The sequence below is a fragment of the Molossus molossus genome, unplaced genomic scaffold (assembly GCF_014108415.1).
Source record: "Molossus molossus isolate mMolMol1 unplaced genomic scaffold, mMolMol1.p scaffold_m16_p_12, whole genome shotgun sequence".
Classification (NCBI taxonomy): domain Eukaryota; kingdom Metazoa; phylum Chordata; class Mammalia; order Chiroptera; family Molossidae; genus Molossus; species Molossus molossus.
Genome location: NW_023425347.1, coordinates 91,247,734 through 91,267,210, shown reverse-complemented (window position 1 = coordinate 91,267,210; position 19,477 = coordinate 91,247,734). Strand labels below are relative to the sequence as shown.

Below are 19,477 nucleotides of genomic sequence, written 5' to 3'. Positions count from 1 at the left end.
AGGGAAGGGATTTTGCATATAATTTTACACATGCTTTTAGAAACACAGCTGTTGCCTAAAGCAAGTGACCAACTAAGTTTCCTTAGAAAACCAAACAGTTCTATGTCTGTTATAAAGATAAGTGCTATTACCTTAGATTTTCCATTTCAGTGATTCCCCACTGGCCTCAGTGTTATTATTAACCTTATTTTATCCCTTGAGAAGTTTGGAAACACTATCATTTCATAGTTAAAATACAGTCTAGTCTGAGGCAAAATTAAAAGAGGCCACTTACTGTTTTGTATCCACTCATTACTGAACAACATCCCTCCATCAGCAAAGCACAGTGGGGGCTGGATGAAGTTTGAAGGCAATGTTTCTCTTTATTTTAGAAATGACTGAGTGCACATTTGAAAAATACCACTTAGCATGAGGTGGAAAAACTTACATAAAAATCATCCCCTAACCCCACCCCTTGGTACTCAATGCCGCATCTCCCACTGAGGTAAGGCTATGCCACTGTCCCACGGCTTTATTAAAAAAAAAAAAAAAAAAAATGAAGGGAAAGAAAAACCAATCCTAGTCAAAGCCCTTCGTGTCCACGTGTAAGGAGTCCCAGGGCTCTGGCCCTCAGTCGGACTTCTCCTTCTCCTCCTTCATGTGTAAGAAGACGATGCTGAAGATGAAGAGTCCCGCCATCATGGAGAAGGCACTGGCGTAGTAGGGATAGGCCGAGGGGATGAAGCGCTCATACTGTGTGTGCTGCAGTGGCCTCACGGACACCTGCAACAGGACAGAAGTGACAGGCCCCGGCACTCAGAAGCCCAGGTGGGGCACACACTGGCTGAAATGGACTGTGTGGCCTGTGCTTACCTGAGTGGAAGAATACAAGTGCGTGTAGCCTAGCCGATTGTAATCCACTTTAAACTGGAACACACCGTACACGTCTGGCAACTTGAACTGGACGCTGTACTTGCCACCTGGGGAAGATCAACACACATGACCAGGAGGGTTTCCTGAAGTGTTTCTGTTAGCCTCCTGAGAGCAGGTCCGAGGCAGGGACTGTCTTCCTACAGCTTCTTTGAGAGCTGCTTTTACCTTTCTTCTTCAGGAAGGTCCTCACAAAAGGATCGATGCGGACAAACTCCAGCTGAATGTCATCCCCATCAAAGGGGACCCACCTGCCGTTAGAGAGCTGCTCGATCACGACGCTGTACTCCTGAGAGGAAAGGCCAGTTAGCCAGGGGGCCGGTAACTGGAGGGATGCTGCCACCCGCAGAGCTGCGCTGAAACCCCACTCGTGATCCGGCAAGAACTCCCAGGAACTGTGAAACCCAGGGCAAGCCCTACCACCCAACCCTGGGCAGTGACTGAAATACCACCTGGCAGGCTAACCCCTCTGATTGCATCCTCACCCCTTCACAGGCCAGTGCAAGTCTGCAAGCAAACCACGCTCCCCCCTGGAGCCTGCCAGGCTCTCTCGGGCATCCCTGCTTCCATATTCACTGCACTCTTGTTGACAAATTCAGCCGCAAACCCAACTCCAATGGCATTTCTCTTGTGAGCCCTTTCAGCGGAGTCAGCAAAGCCCCTCCCGTTCCGCACTCCCACAGCAAAACCAGACCTTTCCACAAGGTCTCCATCAGGATCTCGGTTTCTCTGCATCAAAACTGACTTTCTTCAGGGGAGAGGTTAACTTACTCCTCATTTAGGCCTCACAGGCCCAACATAGAAGTGCTGCATAAATGCTTTTGAGCTGGGTCACTTTGGCTAAAACCTCAAGGCCCTCCCACTCCAAGCTCTTACCACCAGGTCAGTGACAGTGTAGGCATTGGGTGGAGCCGTCTCGCCCACCCGATGATGGGACACAGGCCCCACACGGAGGACACCCTCCTCTTTGAACACCCAGCGGGAGAGGGCCACAGCTAGCTCGTAGTTGCCTGTCTGGGAATACCTGCAAAGGGAAATCAGGAGAGGCTGGAGCACCAGAACCAACTTCTTTTCAGTGGGAATATAAAAAAATGAAAAGATGTAAGGTTGTGTCGCTTTGGGTGTCACCTGCACAATGAGTACACAATTTTCTAAATGTCTCCAGAGAAGCCATTGCTAGAAAAGTTTGGAGTGCCAACACCAGCAATACAGCAACAAAGTCAAGTCTTCCAACTTGAACACAGCTAAATATACTTAGCCTCTGACATTTTTAGCCAAAAGGCGGTCTTCCTCCCCATCTGAGTCCTCCCCCTCTGCGATGACCCCACCACCCAGACCACATGCCTCTAAGTACCCTGGCATCTACCTCTGGGAGCCAGGTGTGGCCTTCTGCACTGCTGAGTTGAAGAAGGCATCACTGAAGAAGTCGAGGGAGCCACTGAAGATGACCCGGGCATTGTTCCTGGCCTGGAGCCCAGCAATCAGGAGGGTGTTCTTCCCCACTGCATGGGGATACTAGGAACAACATGAGGCGGTCATCCCAGAGAGCCAGGGCAAAAGACAAGCTCCTGGGCCTCCAGTGCAGAGGACAGCAGGCTAGACCTGAACAACCGAAGCCCTACCCGAGGGCGGAACCTGAGACACCCCTGCTTCTGCCCACTTCCCTGCTCCACCACTTCTCATAGTTCATCAGCAACGTGTGCTTTCCTGCTTAGTTCTCCTCTTCAATAAAAAAGCACTTTGCTCCTGGGCCCAGGAGCTGGAGTCTCAAGGCTGCAAAGGCCTCTCACCTGGGTGATAGGTTTATCTGGGAAGAAGGAGTACGAGGTAGAAGAGCCTGTCAGGATGTCCAACACCAAAGGGTTGTCAGGATCAGCTACCATCCTGGAGAAGAAAAAGAGAACCCCCCAACTCGGACCCCAAGAACTGAGCCCAAAGGACCTGGGGTCACCTAAGGGCCATTTCTTCACAGGAATGAATCCTACTTTCTTAATAGGCAAACACTTAGCTTTCCTCTTGCTGTAGCTATGAAGTTTGACTCTTAATGTCATGAATTAATCTCATCTGCAACCTCTGGAGGAGGGAATACTCCCAAATAATGACAAATTTGATTGGTTTCCTGACAAAATTAGAGTGATCCCCTCTTCCCCCAGGCTTATCTCTTTGCTCACTCACCCAACACCCCGAAAGAGGATGGGATTTAGAGACGATTTCCCCACAATGGTCGGGGCCTTCAGCAGGTTCTCAGTGTCAGCCACAATGAGTGTATGCTGCAACAGCAGAGGAGAGGACAGTGGTCAGGAAAAGGTGCCCCCAAGCCAGGGGTCCCTCCCAAACCCCTCATGGTTTTTGGCTGAGCTCTGTTACGGGGAACTGAAACCTGGACGGTGACAGGCCTGATTACCTGGCCAAGGTCTGAGACGTCGTAGTTGTGATGGTCAATGACAGCCGTTTTCTCCTCATCGAACTCAATCCCACACTCACTGCCCAGCTCTCGAAGAGGGTCCCCTACACAGACACAAGAGGTGCTTGGCTGAGCCTTAGGGGTGGGCCCTAGGCCAAGCTATGCTACCTGTCCTGGCTTCCTCATGACTTACTGTTCCAGTTATCCCCAGGGCTCTGTGCTCCTGGACCCTGGACAACAGCATGGCAAAAGACGTGAGTTCTAAATGTGAACTGGGCCCTGGCCAGTTTGGCTCAGCGGTTAGAGCGTTGGCCTGCGGTCCGGAGAGACCCGGGTTCGGTTCCCGCTAAGGGCACGTACTTCGGTTGCAGTTTGTCCCCGGCCCTGGTTGGTCATGCGGGTGGCAGCCACTCGATGTGTCCCTTCACATCGATGTTTCTCTCTCTCTCTCCCTTCCTCTCTCTCCCTCCCACTCTATCTGTACAAAAAATGGAAAAATATCCTCGGGTGAGGATAAAAAAAAAAAAACAATAAATGTGAACTGGTACAACAAAAGACACCTTGCCTTCTCCCTCCACAAATACAGTGACCTTGGTTCTGCACAAAAAGCCCCTTTGAAGCCAAGCAACACCTCAGCAAACGACCTGGATGAGCCCCAGCTTACAAGGTTTCTCCCCCATCACCTCACCAAGAACCCTACCCAATACAGTTTTTAAAAGCTTGTCAATGCTGGGGGGGGGGGGGGGGGGATTGGCCAGGTGTTGTTCACAGTTCTTCTTACTTCTAAGTATCTTTAAAATTTTCCAAAATAGGAAAAAAAACAAAACAAAATAAAAACCTGTCCAATGCTTTGGGCTCCACCCAATCAGCCTCCCCCTACTTGTCTCCTCTTCTGAAGGAAAGAACCACCAAAACAAAGGGAAGTAAAACCCAGCATTCCCAGCCCTTAAAAGAACCATAAACCATGAACCAGAACCTCGGTGGTTCTGGTCACAGGAAAGGAGGGACTGAATGGCTCCGTGGTTCCCTCGCTCACTCCCTGGCCAGGACCACCTGGTGAAGGACGACTTGGCAGCTTCCATTTGCAGAGCTCTCCAGCTTCCTGGAGAAACGGTGGAAAGCCCCAGACTCACCAATGTCTGAGCTGGCAGCCACCAGGACACTGCCTCCACCGTCAATAAAGGTACTGATGGTCTCCACGTTGATGTTGCCTCCAAAATCTGAAAGAAGCACAGACTCAGCGAGTCAGAAGGTTCCTCTCACTGCTCCTGACATCTGGGCGGGGGAAGGTGGGCATGGGACCAGCCACAGTCGGCAACAGAATATCGCCCTCCGGAAGCCCAAAACCAGAGGGACGTTTAGCATCTATGCCCCGATACAGGGCAATTCTCCCATTTTCGCAATGTGATGATCCAGAAATAAAGACTCAAATTCATAAACTTTTAGAAGTATAAATTAAAAAGTCAAACACCCACCAATTATAGTTGTCAAGTTATTTATAAGCACTTCAAGTTACATACAAAATCTATGTTTAGAAATGCTACACTTTCCCCTACATCGTGAAAGTTCACATTCATCACCTGCACCTTTAGAGCCACTTTCGGGGTCACCTAACGGTTTTCAAGAGCCTGCTGACTTCACTTCCGTCTGAGTTGTCTGAGGAAGAGCACTTTTGACTCTACGGGTGATGCTGTCTGTCACTAAGACTAGTACTTGCTTGCCCAACATGAGTAGGGTGTTTTCCTAGTAATCCTACGGGTTTATAGCCATAGTAGCCATAACAGAACCACTTCATAGACTATGCTTAAAAAAAAAAGAGCGATCACTGAAAAGGCTCATTTCCAACATCTGTAATTGTGAAATCATACCCTTTTTTGGTCAGTTTAGTCAGGTGACTGCCATAATATCCAAAACTAACTGTAAAGATCAACATGAGAATGACCCTCCTTTCGTTAGTAATTTTTACAAAAAAAACAACAACACTTGAAGACCTTTCCTCCAGGCCCAGACAGAACACCTTGTATCAGCAGACCCAACCTCTCAAACTACACTTACAAAGTCATCTTCCACTCTCCTACAGAGACCGGGCAGAATCTTAGACAATTCAAAAACAGCTTCTTGATATAGTACAGTGGTCCCCTTAGGGGCAATATCTGAAGACATTTCTAGTTGTGACAAGGGACGTAGCTACTGCCATCTAGTGGGTAGAGGCCGGGAATGCCGCTACACATCCTACAGTCCACACACGCTTATCCCGTCCAAAATGTCAAGGGTGCTGCCATTGAAGTGGAGACTCCGGGCTTAAATCTAGGCATCCCTTCACCTTTCTACGTCCATTTCCCTATCTACAAAAAGGGACCCAGATTTTTCTGGGTGAGAGGACATGCTATGGATCCTCCTTCTCTAGCCATTACTTGACCAAATGCGATGGGAGCTTCCTGATCCCAGAGAGGGCAAAGAACCCACTCACACACGGCGAAGGAAGCCAGGCCAGCCTTCTCACACCTGAGGGCTAACGGTGGCCACACTACCATAGAATTTCCTTGGAGCAGGGGCCAAACCCTTACCCTGACCCGACCCCCCCCCCAGCGGATACGTACAAGCCTTCTCCCCAGGAGTGCCCGAAGGAACCACGGCAGCGTTTCCCGAAGCGTGGAACCCACTCCACCAGGGGCAGAAAAGGTGACATGGTGATGTGAGGCAGGGCTTTAAAGCACGCTGAATCTCAGAGCTCCTCCGGCAGAGAGAATGTCTGAGTTTGCTACTGGTCTTGACCATTTCCCTCATATCTGCGAGTCTCCTCTTGTAAGAGGAAACCTCGGGCTCAACACCTTCTGCGGGGACAGAATCTGGCTAGAACTGTACTTACTCTACTTATAGTTACTTTCTACTGACTTTCCATTCTCCATGGCGATACTGGGTTGATTACTGGGTTCCTTTTAAAATATTTCAGTTTTTAAAAAGCAATTCGGTTTAAAGAAAAATACGAATTAGCACAGGTGATATGGAATGTGGTAAAAATCATGAAGGAGGTACAGAAAGTCAACTAACATTTGGGAAACACTGTCCCGGGCTGTCTGCTGTTTCTCCCACTTATCTTCTCAACTTCTCCGTCTCATCCACCGCTTCGTTTAAGCGACATGCCCCTCCTGCCTCCCGAGCACAACTCAGACGGTTCCTCCCCTCCACTGCAAACACCCCACACAGGGTTTGGCAACTCATTCCAAGTCCTTAGTCTTATCTCCTCAAAGACGACTGAAAGAGCAGGCTCTCTGTCACAGTCAGATCGTATTTCGGAGTCCCAAACACAGCAGCAACTTGGCAAATGCCAATTTAACCTGCCGAAGGCTCCATTCACCTGCCCAGTGACCTGAAGACTCCAACTTGTACAACCTGGGGTCTCTTCCACCCAACTACACTTGCCTCCAAAAAGCCAGTTCCAAAGGCACATTTTGCAGGGGAGTTGGGGAGTAACATGATAAGTGTTGGGAGCCTAGAGAAAAATACTTCAGGAATTTAACTGAACCCAGTCTCATATGAACCACAGAGAATAAAGTAGATGCCAATGAAGGGAAAGACTTCCCAAGCATCAACTGAAGGAGAGGCAGTCCTGTCTCACCCCAGCCAGGGACACCCTGAGTCCTCTGAGAAAAAGACAAAGTGAAGCCACTAAAGAAGAGGATGACTAGATGCTCACCAAAAAAAAACTCGACAAAGAGGAACAGCCAAAGGAACTGGGGGTATTTAGTTTGGAGAAGAAACAGCTGAACAGGCTATGACTGTGAAGTGCCAAGCAAAGTAAGCATCAGATTTATTCTCCACAGCTGTGAGGAGTATAAGAAACCCCTTCCACCTCTCCCCAACCCCAAATAAACAAAGTAGGAAATCGGAGACAAACTCCAGTTTAATATAAGAACTTAAGAGTTTTCCAGTGATGGAGGTGACTGCCTCATAATAAGCTCTCTGTCACAGGAACACTGAAGTATGAATTGAATAATCTAGTAAAGATATTCATTCTGTTCAATTCCCCAGCCCTCTCGTAGACCCCGGACATAGCCATCCTGCCTCAAACAGGGGGCTGGGCTAGATCATCACCAAGGTTCTATTTCAGCCTGAGAACCATGAATCCACCTGAACTCTTCAACTGCTACACACCTCTTTACAGCACATCATATTAATAGCATGCCATTTCCTCCTTCCACCCAGGTCAACACAACTAGGGGGTTCTCTATCTTTCCTATCGGTGGCTTTACAGAGAAAATTCACTTCTCAGATTAGCAGGGCCCCAGGCTCCATGGTCTGTGGCTACACTTGACCCTACGATCCTCAGCTGTGTCTTGCGGAAAGGCGATGTGCTGCTCCGCCCATTGGAAGTTAGCACGCTCCTCTTCACCGGCAGCAGCTGCGGCCAGGGCTAGCGACCCACCCCGTGACCCAGAACCCGACCAAGATCCAGAAGAAAGCGACACATCAGTCCTGAGCCTCGAATCCCGGTTCTGGGGGTGACGTGCTGCTCTTACCTTCTACCGAGGGGGAGAAGATGATGAGATTGTCATACAGGAACTCCCCGTACTTAATAAGCGATAGGCTGGGCTCATCTGCGGTCTTGAATGTGAGTTCAAAGCCCCGATCTAGATAAGAATAAAACAGGGACCTGAGGCAGGCAGGACGCAAAGGGAAACCACCAACGCAGAGATCGCGACCGCCCTCGCCTCACCAAGCGGCAGGCCAGACCTGGACGGCCCGCTCGTGGAAAATGAGTGGGAGGGAGGGTAGCCGTTGCTCTCGGGCTCGGGGACCTTTCCAAACCCAGACTCTCACCCGCCGCCCCCTCGGACCCCTGTCTCACCCTTAAGACTCCGGAAGAAAAGCGAATGCGTCTCCCGCAGGTTGAGGTTGTCCAGCAGCACTAAGGTGCGGGGGCCGCTGGCGCAGACCTGGCCGAGCGAGGACAGCTGCAGCAGCCACAACAGGGTCCAAACACGGGCCGCGACACGATGCTCCATCTTTCTACTCCTGCCCAAGAACCCAAGCACCTGCACACCGGAAGTACCGTCTACGGTTAGCCAATCGCGGCTCGGGGTCGTGGAGTTCCACCCGGAAGCGATCTGAGAACGCCGCGGCCGGGCGGCCGGGCGCCGGGCGCCGACTGTGGGAGGTTAGGAGCCAGGAGCACCACCATCGGAAGTGCCTCGGGTGCAGGCGGAGCCTCGGAACCCTATTGGCGGGAGGGGCGCGCGGCTCCGCCTCCCCAAAGAAAACGGTTCAATCCTAGAGAGACAGCTCTGCAGCCGCGACCAATCAGCAGGACTCTTCATCAGAGCGGTCCCGGTGGGCTCGGTCTGCACGGTCGCCGGCCCGAGCGGAGCTGGAGTGGCGGTGGGGGCCGCTCCGCACCACCTCGTGGGACCTCACCGGTCCTGGACCGACTCGGGAGTGGGAACCGGGCCCAATTCCACCCTCTCCAGAGAGGAAGGAGCCGCAGGGCCCCTGGCCCGCGTGGAAGGGCGGTGGGCTGGCCTCCCCAGGAAAAGGCTTAGCTGGGTTCTTTCCAAGCCCCGTCCTTCACTAGCCCTTTTACCCTGGGATTTCACGTCTCTGCAGGCCTAGGCTGGAAGTAAAATAGCCAGCAGCATCTCCTACTCACCGTGTGCCTTTGGAACAGCCCGGCTCCTGGGAGGACGAGCAGGTGTTAGGCGCCAGGGCAGGGCTGGGCCGAGCAGCCACTGGGTGATGGTAGCTCCCACCTCTTCCAAATTGACCCAGGGGGAGGGCTCATCCCAGACCTGCCTCAGCCCCGTCACGTCTAAGCTAAAGCGACCACAAGCAGCGGCAAGACTTCAGTCCACCTCTAACTGACCCGGTGCCAGACCGTTGCTTAGGGACCCCGAGAGGCTCTTCCCTCTCAGGTCTCCACTTAAACTCATCTCGGCAGCCTCACCCTCCTCTTAGTCCCCGCTCCCGGCTTGCCTGCAACAGGTCTCCAACATTTAACATGCCCTCAGCTTCCCCACCTCCTGCCTTTTGCTCACACAGCTTCCTCCACCTGGAGCACCTCCCCACAGTCCCATCTTTTTTTTTTTTTTTTTTATCCTCACCCGAGGACGTTTTTCCATTTTTTGTTCAGATAGAGTGGGAGGGAGAGAGAAACATCGACATGAAAGGGACACATCGAGTGGCTGCCTCTCACACCACCCAAACAGGGCCGGGGACAAACTGCAACCGAGGCACATACCCTTAGGGGGAACCGAACCCGGGTCTCTCCGCACCGCAGGCCAACGCTCTAACCGCTGGGCCAAACCGGCCAGGGCCCATATTCCCATCTTAAACCTCCCCAGATATTCTCCATCCAGTACCACTACCACCCAATGCTCCTCCCTTCACCAAGAGTATTGTGTTCCCATGAAGACCTGATCTTGCTTCCTCTTACTCAAAGTACATACTGCAGCCTGCCTCAGACTAGACTAAACTCCATAGTTACCTAAGCACCCTCCACCCCACCCCAGCTTCTCCAGGGTGTGAGCTGCTTGGTCCAGTCATTAATTACTACAGTAATGAATCTAAAATACAGAGGAGGGGGGGAGATGGACTGACACGGAGCACCTGCCATGCACCGGCACCTTAGATATTACCTCATTTTACCTTCACTTTAACTCTAGGACGTGGGTGTTCTCCCCCTGTCACAGATGAGGCTCAGGCCACCACCAAAGGCCAAACCTCTTCCCTCTCATTGTGAGCCCCTCCCACGGGGGGCGGGCCTGGGCTACAATGGGCAAGGGGAGGGGTGTGTCTTACGTTGCTGGGGTGGCTTGGACTTGGTTCTGGCCATGTCAGGACACCCAGTTCCAGCACAGCCCTTGAGGGCTGACAGAACCTGGGGCTTCTCTGGGTCTCAGCATGACACAGCTTCTGTTTTCCAAAACAAGGACTCTGCTTTCCTGGGTCCCAGAGCCTTTGAGAAACTAATGACAGTTCCGATGCTTTCCCCAGAAAAAAGCACTTGTACCCACTTTGGAGCCTGTTTGTCCTAAGGGCTTCAGCTATTTAAGAACCTTACTTCAGCGGCTGGAGCATCAGCCTGCAGTCCAGAGAGACCTGGGTTCGGTTCCCGCTAAGGGCACGTACCTCAGTTGCAGTTTGTCCCCGGCCCTGGTTGGGTTGTGTGGCTGGCAACCACTCGATGTTTCTCTCTCTCTCTCCCTCCCACTCTATCTGAACAAAAAATGGAAAAATGTCCTCAGGTAAGGATTAAAAAAAAAGGAACCTTATTTCAGAGAGATCTTCCCCATGGAGACCAGGCAGGGAGGGGCCCTGGTGCCGCTGTCAGAGAATCAGGGAAGGGGAGCTTGTAGGTAAAAGACAGTTTATTGGGGCAGCTCAGTGTGGAGTGGCCTCCTTGGGCCACAGAGCAGCCGGGAGTGGACAGGCCTCGAGCACCGGTCCTGCGGGGCTTCCCCCAGGAAGTGGGGCCAACTGCACAGAGGCACGATTTTCAGTCACCAGCACGTTGAACTCGATCCACGGGGAAGCTGCTGCCTGCTGCCGGGGCTGCTGGTGAAGGCCTCGAGGCCACGCTGAGGCTCCTGAGCCCATCGGGGCACTGAACAGTGGTGGGCCCAGGTGGCAGGCTCTGTGACAGGTGACCAGATGGCAATACTGGCGTGGCATTGGGAGCTGGAGTGGGCCTTTCCAAGGATGGTCCAGCTTCTGAGGGGCCCCCGCCCCGGGCAGAAGTGGGCTCTCTGGGGAACAGGGAAGGGGATTTGTCTTCCGAGGGTGAGGGACCTCTCGGGCCCCCTCAAGCTCCCCTGCACTGTGGGGGCAGGAGGGAGATGACCCAGCTGGGGCTGCCCTGGGAGGGCCTGGCAATCTTACAGAAGCCCAAGCAGGGCAGCAGGCAGCTGTGTTCACAGAGGCTCACTGCCAAAGTTGCTTTTGCTTTTCTTACGCTTGGCCTTGGTAAAGGGGATGTCAAGGGACTCGAGGCGGAAGGGCCGGGGCTGGGGCATTTCCAGGGCCTGGGTGGGTGGGATGGCAGAGCTGTTGCTGAGTGGGGAGCTGAGTCCTGGTGGTGAGCTGTGACGTGCTGTGGAGAAGAGGCACAGAGGGTGCTGGTGAGCCGGGGTGCAGGGATGAAGAGAAAACACTGTGTGGGTGGAGAGCCTGGCCCAGCCCCCACCCAGCCAGAGGCCCTGGTCCCACAGCCAGGACCCCAAGGACCCCAAGCTCTAAGACGCTGCTCTGGTGGAGGCCTCAGACCCAGCACTATGTCTGCATCCAGAGGGTCTGGGCTGGGACGCAGCCTGGGATCCCAAGCCAGACAAGCCTGGGTTCAAAGCCCAGCTCCACCACTCCTACAAGTACGGCCTCACTTGGAGCTAAAAGCACTCTGACCAGTACAACCCTTTAGTGGTCCCAGGTTAAGAATGGTTTTTTCAGAACAATTTTCCCTTTTTTACAAAGTTAAGCTATCAAAAGCAGCCAGTCACCAGTGTGGCTCTCTGGTTGAGCGTCGACCCATGCACCAAATGGTCACCAGTTCGATTCCCAGTCAGGGCACATGCCCAGGCTGTGAGCCTGATCCCCAGTGGGGGGATCAGGCCAATCGATGTTCTCTCTCATCGATGTTTCCCTCTCCCTCTCCCTCTCCCTTCCTCTTTCTCTAAAATCAATAAAGAAAAAAATTCTTTTAAGCAGCCGATCAGAGCTTGCAGACACCCTGAGCTCAGCCAGAAATGCCTCAGTTTTCCCATCTGCAGGATGGGCACAGTGCCAGTTCTCAACTGATGTTAGTTTATTTCCTGTCCAACTTTTCCCTCCTTATTTCTCAACTCCACCCACTCTGTCTCTTAAATAACCTCAATATAGAACTGAGATGTGCTTTTTATTGATTTTAAAGGGGCATACTTTTTAAAATATGTTTTTATTGATTTATAGAGAGAGAGGAAGTGTGAGGGAGAGACAGAGAAACATGGACGTGAGAAAATTGACTGGTTGCCTCCCACATACCCCCCAACCAGAGAATAACTGGGGATCGAACCCACAACATGGGCATGTGCCCTGACCAGGAACCAAACAGGTGACCTTTCAGTGCCTGGGATGACACTCAACCAAATAAGCCACACTGGCCCGGGCTTCACTGGTATTATTGAAAGGTCTGTGACCTTTTAGTTTTAAAAAGAAGAATGAAATTATTTTCAATTCTTGCTTTTGAAAGTGTTTTGCCTTTCTGGTCTTGTCTGCCCCGCTTGGCTCAGGGCAAAGCCACAACACTGGCCTCTGAGGAAGCTGGCGAGTGACTGACCCAGAGCCGTGGGACCCCACAGGGGCCCCGAGCGGTACTGGGGTGTGTGACCCCACCCGGGGCCCCGAGCGGTACTGGGGCGTGCGACCCCACGGGGGCCCCGAGCGGTACTGGGGCGTACTGCGTGTCCAGGGAGGCAGAGGAGTCAAACCGCGTCTCCCCAGGGGCTGGAGAGAGAGGAAAGGGGAGACTGTGTACTGAGCACCCCTGGGCAGGGCCGGTTCCCCGTTTCATTTCACCTAACTCTAAGAAGTAGGTGTATCCCCCTCACTTAACAGCTGAGGAAACAGGCTCTCCATGGGAGAGGAAAAGGGGCTTTTAGCCCAGGCCCGTCTGACTCCAAATCCACCCCGCCGTGCCCCTCCCAGTTGGCAAAGAGCCTGCAGGGCTCCTGGGAGGGTCTGGAGGACGAGAGGTGGGCGGGGCACTCACTGAGGCTCTTCATGGGATCCGTGCTGAGGATCTGGTTGGCCCGCTTCGGCCGGAAGTAGTTACTGGCAATATTTTCACTGTCGCTTCGACTGAGCATCAGCTTGTAGCGGTCTTCTTCCTGCTGAGATGCCAAATCCTCCTGGGTAAGACCCCTTATTTGTGCAGTTCTTATGGGGCCCTCAGCCAGGGCTCAGCAGCCTCCACAACCTGGTGGCGTGGGGCTTCCCTGAGCTCACTGCCTGCCCTGGCATACCCTGCTACAGCCCGGCCTCCTGCGTGGGATCCAGGCAGCCCAGGGCAGGGCAGTCTGTCTCCAGCCAAGCCCACACACCCCTCCCCCTTCCTTGGGAATGGGAAGTGCCTCCCTCAAAAGAGGGCATCCTGCCAGCTCCATCAGGGGCAAAGACAATACTACACACCCAAACCCATTATGGCACAGTCACGGAACAGGTGATACAGTAATTAGCTCATGGGCACATTTATGATCATTAGGCCCGGAGCCCCAATCTTTTTATCACCAAGAGCTATTATTTTTCACCACTGTCATGGACTTGTTTTCTTCACCCTGAATCTCTTCCTCCCGGAAAGAGACTGACGTCATCCTGGTGGGGTGTTCATTCATGGTGCCCTAATACCACCACTCCTGCCCACCTACCCTCTTGCTCCACAGCTGGACATGTGACCCAGACTGGACCAACCACAGAACTCCATCCTCTGGACACAGTCATTGGTCCAAGAGTAGGTCCATGACCAGGCGGAATAGATCAGACTCTCTCCACAAGCATTGGTTTGGGGATGCTCTAAGCCACTGGTCTTCCTTCCTGTTGGCTCACTAACGGCCAGCAGCCATCTTTCCCGCCACGCGGAGAAAGCCTGCCTGAGCCCAAAGCTAGGACAGGAAGGGAAGCAGAACCCTGAGTGTGTGAGCCCCTAGATCCAGCCATGCCTGAAACATGCACTTAACCTGCACCAGTAAGTTCCCCATTTCGCTTATGATTGCTTGCTTTGGGTGGCCATCACCGGGAAGTAAAAGCATTCTGACTACAATAACCCCTTAGTGGCCCCAGGCTAAGAATGGTGTTTGTTTTGATTTTTTTTTTCCTCACCCGAGGATATTTTTCCATTTTTTGTACAGATAGAGTGGGAGGGAGAGAGAGGAAGGGAGAGAGAGAGAGAAACATCGATGCGAAGGGACACATCGAGTGGCTGCCACCCACACGACCAACCAGGGCCGGGGACAAACTGCAACCGAGGTACGTGCCCTTAGCGGGAACCGAACCCCGGTCTCTCAGGACCGCAGGCCGACGCTCTAACCACTGAGCCAAACTGGCCAGGGCCTAAGAATGGTGTTTTCAAGAACTTTCCCTTTCTTGCAAAGTTAAGGTATCAGAAGCAGCCCATCAGAGCCTTAGACCAGCCTGAGACGTTCCTTGCAGCCACCGATCTCTGGCTGGAATTCATTACAAGTGGCCTTATCATGACTGCAAAGGTGTGTTCTATGTGAGTTTTCTGAAATATTGGCAATGGTTTAAGGCAGGGATCAGCAAGTACAGTCCACGGGCCACATCTGGCCCACAGACTATTTTTGTAACGTTTGATGGGAACACTGCCATGGCAGAGCTGAGCAGTTGTGACAGAGACCACAGGCCTGAAGTATTTACTGTCTGGTCCTTCACAGGAAAGGCTGTGACCTCTGCTTGAAGGACACATATTCCTGTTGTAATACAAAATGTGGGAGGTGTGAAAATAAAGTCACTTTAGAATCCCAGTTACTGTTTATGGAATCTCTGAGGATCCTTTTGGTCCCGGGATACCCGTGGGGCCCAGGGAGCCAGACTGTACTGCTGGCCTCGGGGGTTCAAGCTGACGCTTCTGTCCTTTGCCGGCAGGACAGGCTGACTTGAACCATCTATTTCTGGTCTTTATGACCCTACGTGACTTCAAATGAGGGCCAGAGGGGTTGAGGGTGTAGGTGCCAACAGCGTTACACAGAAAGGACCCAGGCCCAGCCCTCTGCTTGAATCCTCAGGGCGGATGAAAGTAGCAGTCGGGTTCCCTCGGGCAAAGCAGACCCAGTGCACCGTGTGGCCAAGCCCCGCCAGCCCCCACCTCCGGAGGCCCTACCATGCCTGGTTCGCCGTTGTCTGCTCCGGAGGTTTTGCGGACTGGTTTGTTCTGTGGCCCTGTTGAAACTGCTATGAGAAAACAAAAGGTGAAGTCTCTGCTGCCTGGTATGGGGGCCCAAGGGGCAGGCTGGGCTGCAGCCCTCTCCGGGTGGGGGTCAGGCCTGGTGCAGGCTTGGAGCCGAGAGAGGACACGTCCCAGCCCACAGCGCACGCAAAGGGATGGCTTTGGGAAACACAACAGGAGGGCCCAGATGCCAAAGAAGCCATTCCCCTGCCTCCCGGCAAAGTAGCAGGTTGGTGGGGGCAGGGAGGATGGTGGCTGCTGCCTGGAGTTTCAGCAGCAAAGTGTCAGTGGCCATAAACACAGAGATGTGGGACCTGGATAAATACTTGGACCAGGGAGAACTGGTGGGGGCCTGTGGGGTGTAACAGCCTACTGCTCTCTGAATGGGCAGAGCCAGCCAAGTAGCTGCAGAAAGAGCCTTTTGTAAGTCTGGCCATACTCTGAGGCTCCCTGGAGGTAGAGGGGCCTTCAAGATTATCGTATCCAGCCCTTTCTAAGCACCAAAACCCAGAGAGGGACAGTGACCATCATAAGGTCACACAGGAGGTCAATGCAAAAGCAGAAGTTGAACCAGGCCTGCAACTGAACAGCTCGTTTCCACACCTGGCCCTGCACCTCACTGCTGTGATTGTGACCAAGGCACTTATACTCTCTGAGATGCCACCTCCTCATACGTAAAATAGGTATAATGCTCCTTGTCCGTCACAGGGTGGTTGGAGGAGAAATAACAGTGATGATCATAATAATGATCAAATGCACCATGCAAGGCGTGCCAGGCATGGCTCTAAGGGGTTTACGTGTATTAACGTATCTTAAGCATTCTTTAAGGAAGGTGCCGTTATTAATCCCCATTTCACAGATGAGGACACTGAGTCCCAAAGAGGTCACACAGGGATTGGTGGAGCCACATCTGTCTGACTCAGAACACACCATTCTCTCAGGTCCCCATGTTTTGGACTCTCAGGGTCATGTGTCTGATTCACCCACAGCCAGCAGGGGGAGGCCCCCGGCTCCCTGTGAGTCTGCAGGGTGGCAAAGTGTGGAGGAGGGGAGGGAGGGCCGAGGGGGCAGCCAGGCTCTGACCTACTGGGAGGCTGGTTTTTATGATGACCGGCTCGGGGATCTTCCAGAAGCCATTGTCCTCGTCCCAGGAGGACTCTCGCCTAATCCTCTCCAGGTTGCTGTAGTTACAGTCCCGGCGAATCAGGGGCTGCACCTGCTCCAGGAGCTGCTGAAACAGCATGAAGTCACGTTCCTGCCGGCGGATGGTGGCCAAATAATCGATTTTCTCGAGCTCAAATTCTGATTGCAGATCTCTGATCTCCACCTCCGCCGCCCGAAGCTGAAAACAAAGCGTGACAAGCCATGAGCAGGAAAGACACCAAAACATTTCACCATCCATCCAACCTCCTATCCACTAACTGCCTGTCCAGCCAGCCACTCACCATCTGTTCGTGGATGCTCATCCATCCATTCTTATCTCCACCATCTGTCCACCATCCTTCCATCCCATCCATCCACTCACCCACCGGCCTCTCCACCCAGCACCTAAATGAGCACCTACTATGTCCATGGCCCTGCAGAGAGCAGGAAAAGAAGTTCATCAACCCCACTGCCAACCCTTGGTCACTATCCCACACTCATACATTTTATTCAGAAGCCTTTTAGCAGGCTCCACACAACACTATAGTCACCTCGGCCCTCAAAGATCTCAAAGAATTGTACAAATTCTCATTTATTTATTTATTTCAGATAGAGCGGGAGGGACAGAGGGAGGAAGAGAGAGAGAGAAACATTGATGTGAGAGAGACACATCGAGTGGTTGCCACCCACACGACCCCACCTGAGGTGGGGACAAACTGCAACTGAGGTACATACCCTTAGCGGGAACCAAACCTGGGTCTCTCTGGTCCGCAGGCCAACACTCTAACTGCTGAGCCACACCAGCCAGGGCAACAAATTTTTTTTTTATCCTCACCCGGGGACATTTTTTCCATTTTTTGTTTAGATAGAGTGGGAGGGAGAGAGAAACATTGACGTGAAAGGGACACATCGAGTGGCTGCCACCCGCACGACCAACCAGGGCCGGGGAAACTGCAACCGAGGTACGTGCCCTTAGCGGGAACCGAACCCGGGTCTCTCGGGACCGCAGGTCGACGCTCTAACCGCTGAGCCAAACCAGCCAGGGCTCTAAGGGGAGCAACAGGCATAGACTCTCAGACTCAGCCACCCCTGCTTTCCCACTGCCAGTCCTGTTGTGATGTGACGAGCACTGGACCAGAGTCAGAGCCACCTTGATTTGATCGTGGATTCGAGAGTGTTTGATCTCCTGCCCAGGTCTGCCAGACGGGCCCTCCATTTGCTGATCCTAAGCACAGGCGACTCCTAACTCCAACCACAACCATGCTCCCCTGAGTCTCGAGACTCGTTGGTTCACAGGCTATTTCCTCAAAGAGCAGGTAAAGAAGGTTTTTAATTCATAGGAATGAAAATCACATGTAATCAGTTGAGAACAGAGGCCACCTGGTAGGACACGAAGTTGTCAGGGAAGGGCAGGTACGCAAGGGTTTCCACTAAATGAAAATGCTCCATGTCCCAAGCTGGGTAGCAGATACATGGGGTTCATAGTCATAATCTTTATATACATTTGTACATCTGGAATCATTTGCAAGGATTTTTACAACAGCTTTGAGATATAGTTCACATGTCTTACATTCACCCATGTAAAGTGTGCAATTCAGCCCTTGCTGGTTGCTCAGTGGTTAGAGCATTGGCCCACGGACCAGAGAGACCTGGGCTCGGTTCCCGCTAAGGGCACGTACCTCGGTTGCAGTTTGTCCCCGGCCCTGGTTGGGGTCATGGGGGTGGTAGCCAGTCGATGTGTTTCTCTCACATCACTGTTTCTCTCTCCCTCTCTCCCTCCCACTCTATCTGAAGATAAATGCAAAAATGTTCTCGGGTGAGGATAAAAGATAAATAAATAAAGTGTACAATTCAGTGGTTTTTGGTACATTCCAACTTGTGCAACCAAGATCCCAATGGATTTTAGAACATTTCATCACCCAAAGAGAGACCCCATACTCATTAGTCAATCCCCATTTCTCCCCAAACCCCAGCCCTAGCAACCACCAACCTACTCTCTGTCTATAGATTGGTTTGTTCTGGACATTTCGTATAAATGGAGTCACACACTATGTGGTCTTTTGTGTCTGGCTTCTCTCACGTAACATAGTGTTTTCAAGGTTCGTTGTGTTGTATCATGTATCAGTACTTCAATCTTTCCTACTGCCGAATAATGTCCCATCGGGGGAACAGGCCACATTGCTTTCACTTTGGGCTACAATGAGTAATTGCCGCTCTGCCAAGGCCTTGAGTTCAGCCTTGTGGGCTTCTAAGCAGAGGAACCATCCATACTGCGCCCGAACTTGGACCTACAGAACCGTAAAATAATAAATCCATGTTGGATTAGGCAACTAAATGTGTGGTGATTTGTTACAGCAGCAACAGGAAACTAATACTGCAAGACTGGATCACTGTGTTCACAGAGAAGGGTGCCGCTGACTGAAGAAACCTGGTAGCCAGCCAGACCTTCACCTCCACATTCAGTAACCACTGGACGTGCAGAAAACCAAGACATTATAAATAAGCAAGAGAACAGATGTATCTCACCAAAGCTACAAGAAACAGAAAATGAAAATCAATGCATTTCAGAAGAAAATCCCCCCAAAGCACAAACCCAAAGAACCAAACATTAAAAAGGTAACCCAACACCACAGTGTGAATAAAATTTCCTTCAACAGCTAGTCACAGACATGACTTGAGATCAGACACCCCAAACCTGAAATGGACAGGAATGAAGACGGCGTGAAATGGGACATTCTCCAAACTCAGGAAGGTTTTTTAAAAAAACTTAGAGTGTAAACCAAATTAGGAGCCATCTGTGGAAGAATGAATTTGGCTGAAAAACATAAGAGGTACTAAGAAAGGGCATGAAAAAAGCCAAGAAAGTATAAAACTAAAGAGGTTTAGCCCTGGCCGGTTTTCCCAGTGGTTAGAGCGTCGGCCTGCCGTGCTGAGAGACCCGGGTTCGGTTCCTGCTAAGGGCACGTACCTCGGTTGCAGTCTGTCCCCGGCCCTGGTTAGGTCGTGTGGGTGGCGACCACTCGATGTGTCCCTTTCACGTCGATGTTTCTCTCTCTCTCTCTCCCTCCCACTCTGAACAAAAAATGGAAAAATGT

General features: G+C 52.1%; 2 protein-coding genes across 3 annotated transcripts in view; both read right to left on the bottom strand.

Annotated features, from left to right (window-relative positions):
• Positions 1–16: 16 nt before the first annotated feature.
• Positions 17–8,502, bottom strand: DDOST (dolichyl-diphosphooligosaccharide--protein glycosyltransferase non-catalytic subunit). The gene is made up of 11 exons (XM_036255382.1): positions 8,163–8,502; positions 7,834–7,944; positions 4,447–4,533; positions 3,314–3,417; positions 3,085–3,179; positions 2,700–2,793; positions 2,276–2,424; positions 1,786–1,933; positions 1,078–1,198; positions 853–959; positions 17–762 (listed from the first exon to the last, which is right to left on the bottom strand). Exons 1-11 carry the CDS (start codon positions 8,317–8,319, stop codon positions 610–612), a joined length of 1,326 nt encoding a protein of 441 aa, XP_036111275.1. The 5' UTR covers positions 8,320–8,502; the 3' UTR covers positions 17–609.
• A 2,718-nt stretch (positions 8,503–11,220) lies between these two features.
• The window catches only part of KIF17 (kinesin family member 17), a 38,252-nt gene continuing 29,995 nt past the window's right edge, over positions 11,221–19,477 (bottom strand). Inside the window, exons 12-15 of one of the 2 annotated variants that reach the window (XM_036256690.1) lie at positions 16,323–16,581; positions 15,174–15,244; positions 13,050–13,167; positions 11,221–11,399 (exon numbers count right to left, since the gene is read on the bottom strand). In XM_036256690.1, the coding sequence (XP_036112583.1) occupies positions 11,221–11,399; positions 13,050–13,167; positions 15,174–15,244; positions 16,323–16,581 (627 nt within the window). The remainder of the gene's footprint in view (positions 11,400–13,049; positions 13,168–15,173; positions 15,245–16,322; positions 16,582–19,477) is intronic. The other variant, XM_036256691.1, reaches the window with a different exon arrangement.

Coding starts and splice junctions, on each gene's coding strand:
- DDOST (XM_036255382.1), bottom strand. CDS start 8,319: ATGGAGCATCGTGTCGCGGCCCGTGTTTGGACCCTGTTGTGGCTGCTG. Junction 3,418..4,446: donor GGCTGCCAGCTCAGACATTG/GTGAGTCTGGGG, acceptor GTGTCTGTGTAG/GGGACCCTCTTCGAGAGCTG. Junction 763..852: donor ACTTGTATTCTTCCACTCAG/GTAAGCACAGGC, acceptor GTCCTGTTGCAG/GTGTCCGTGAGGCCACTGCA.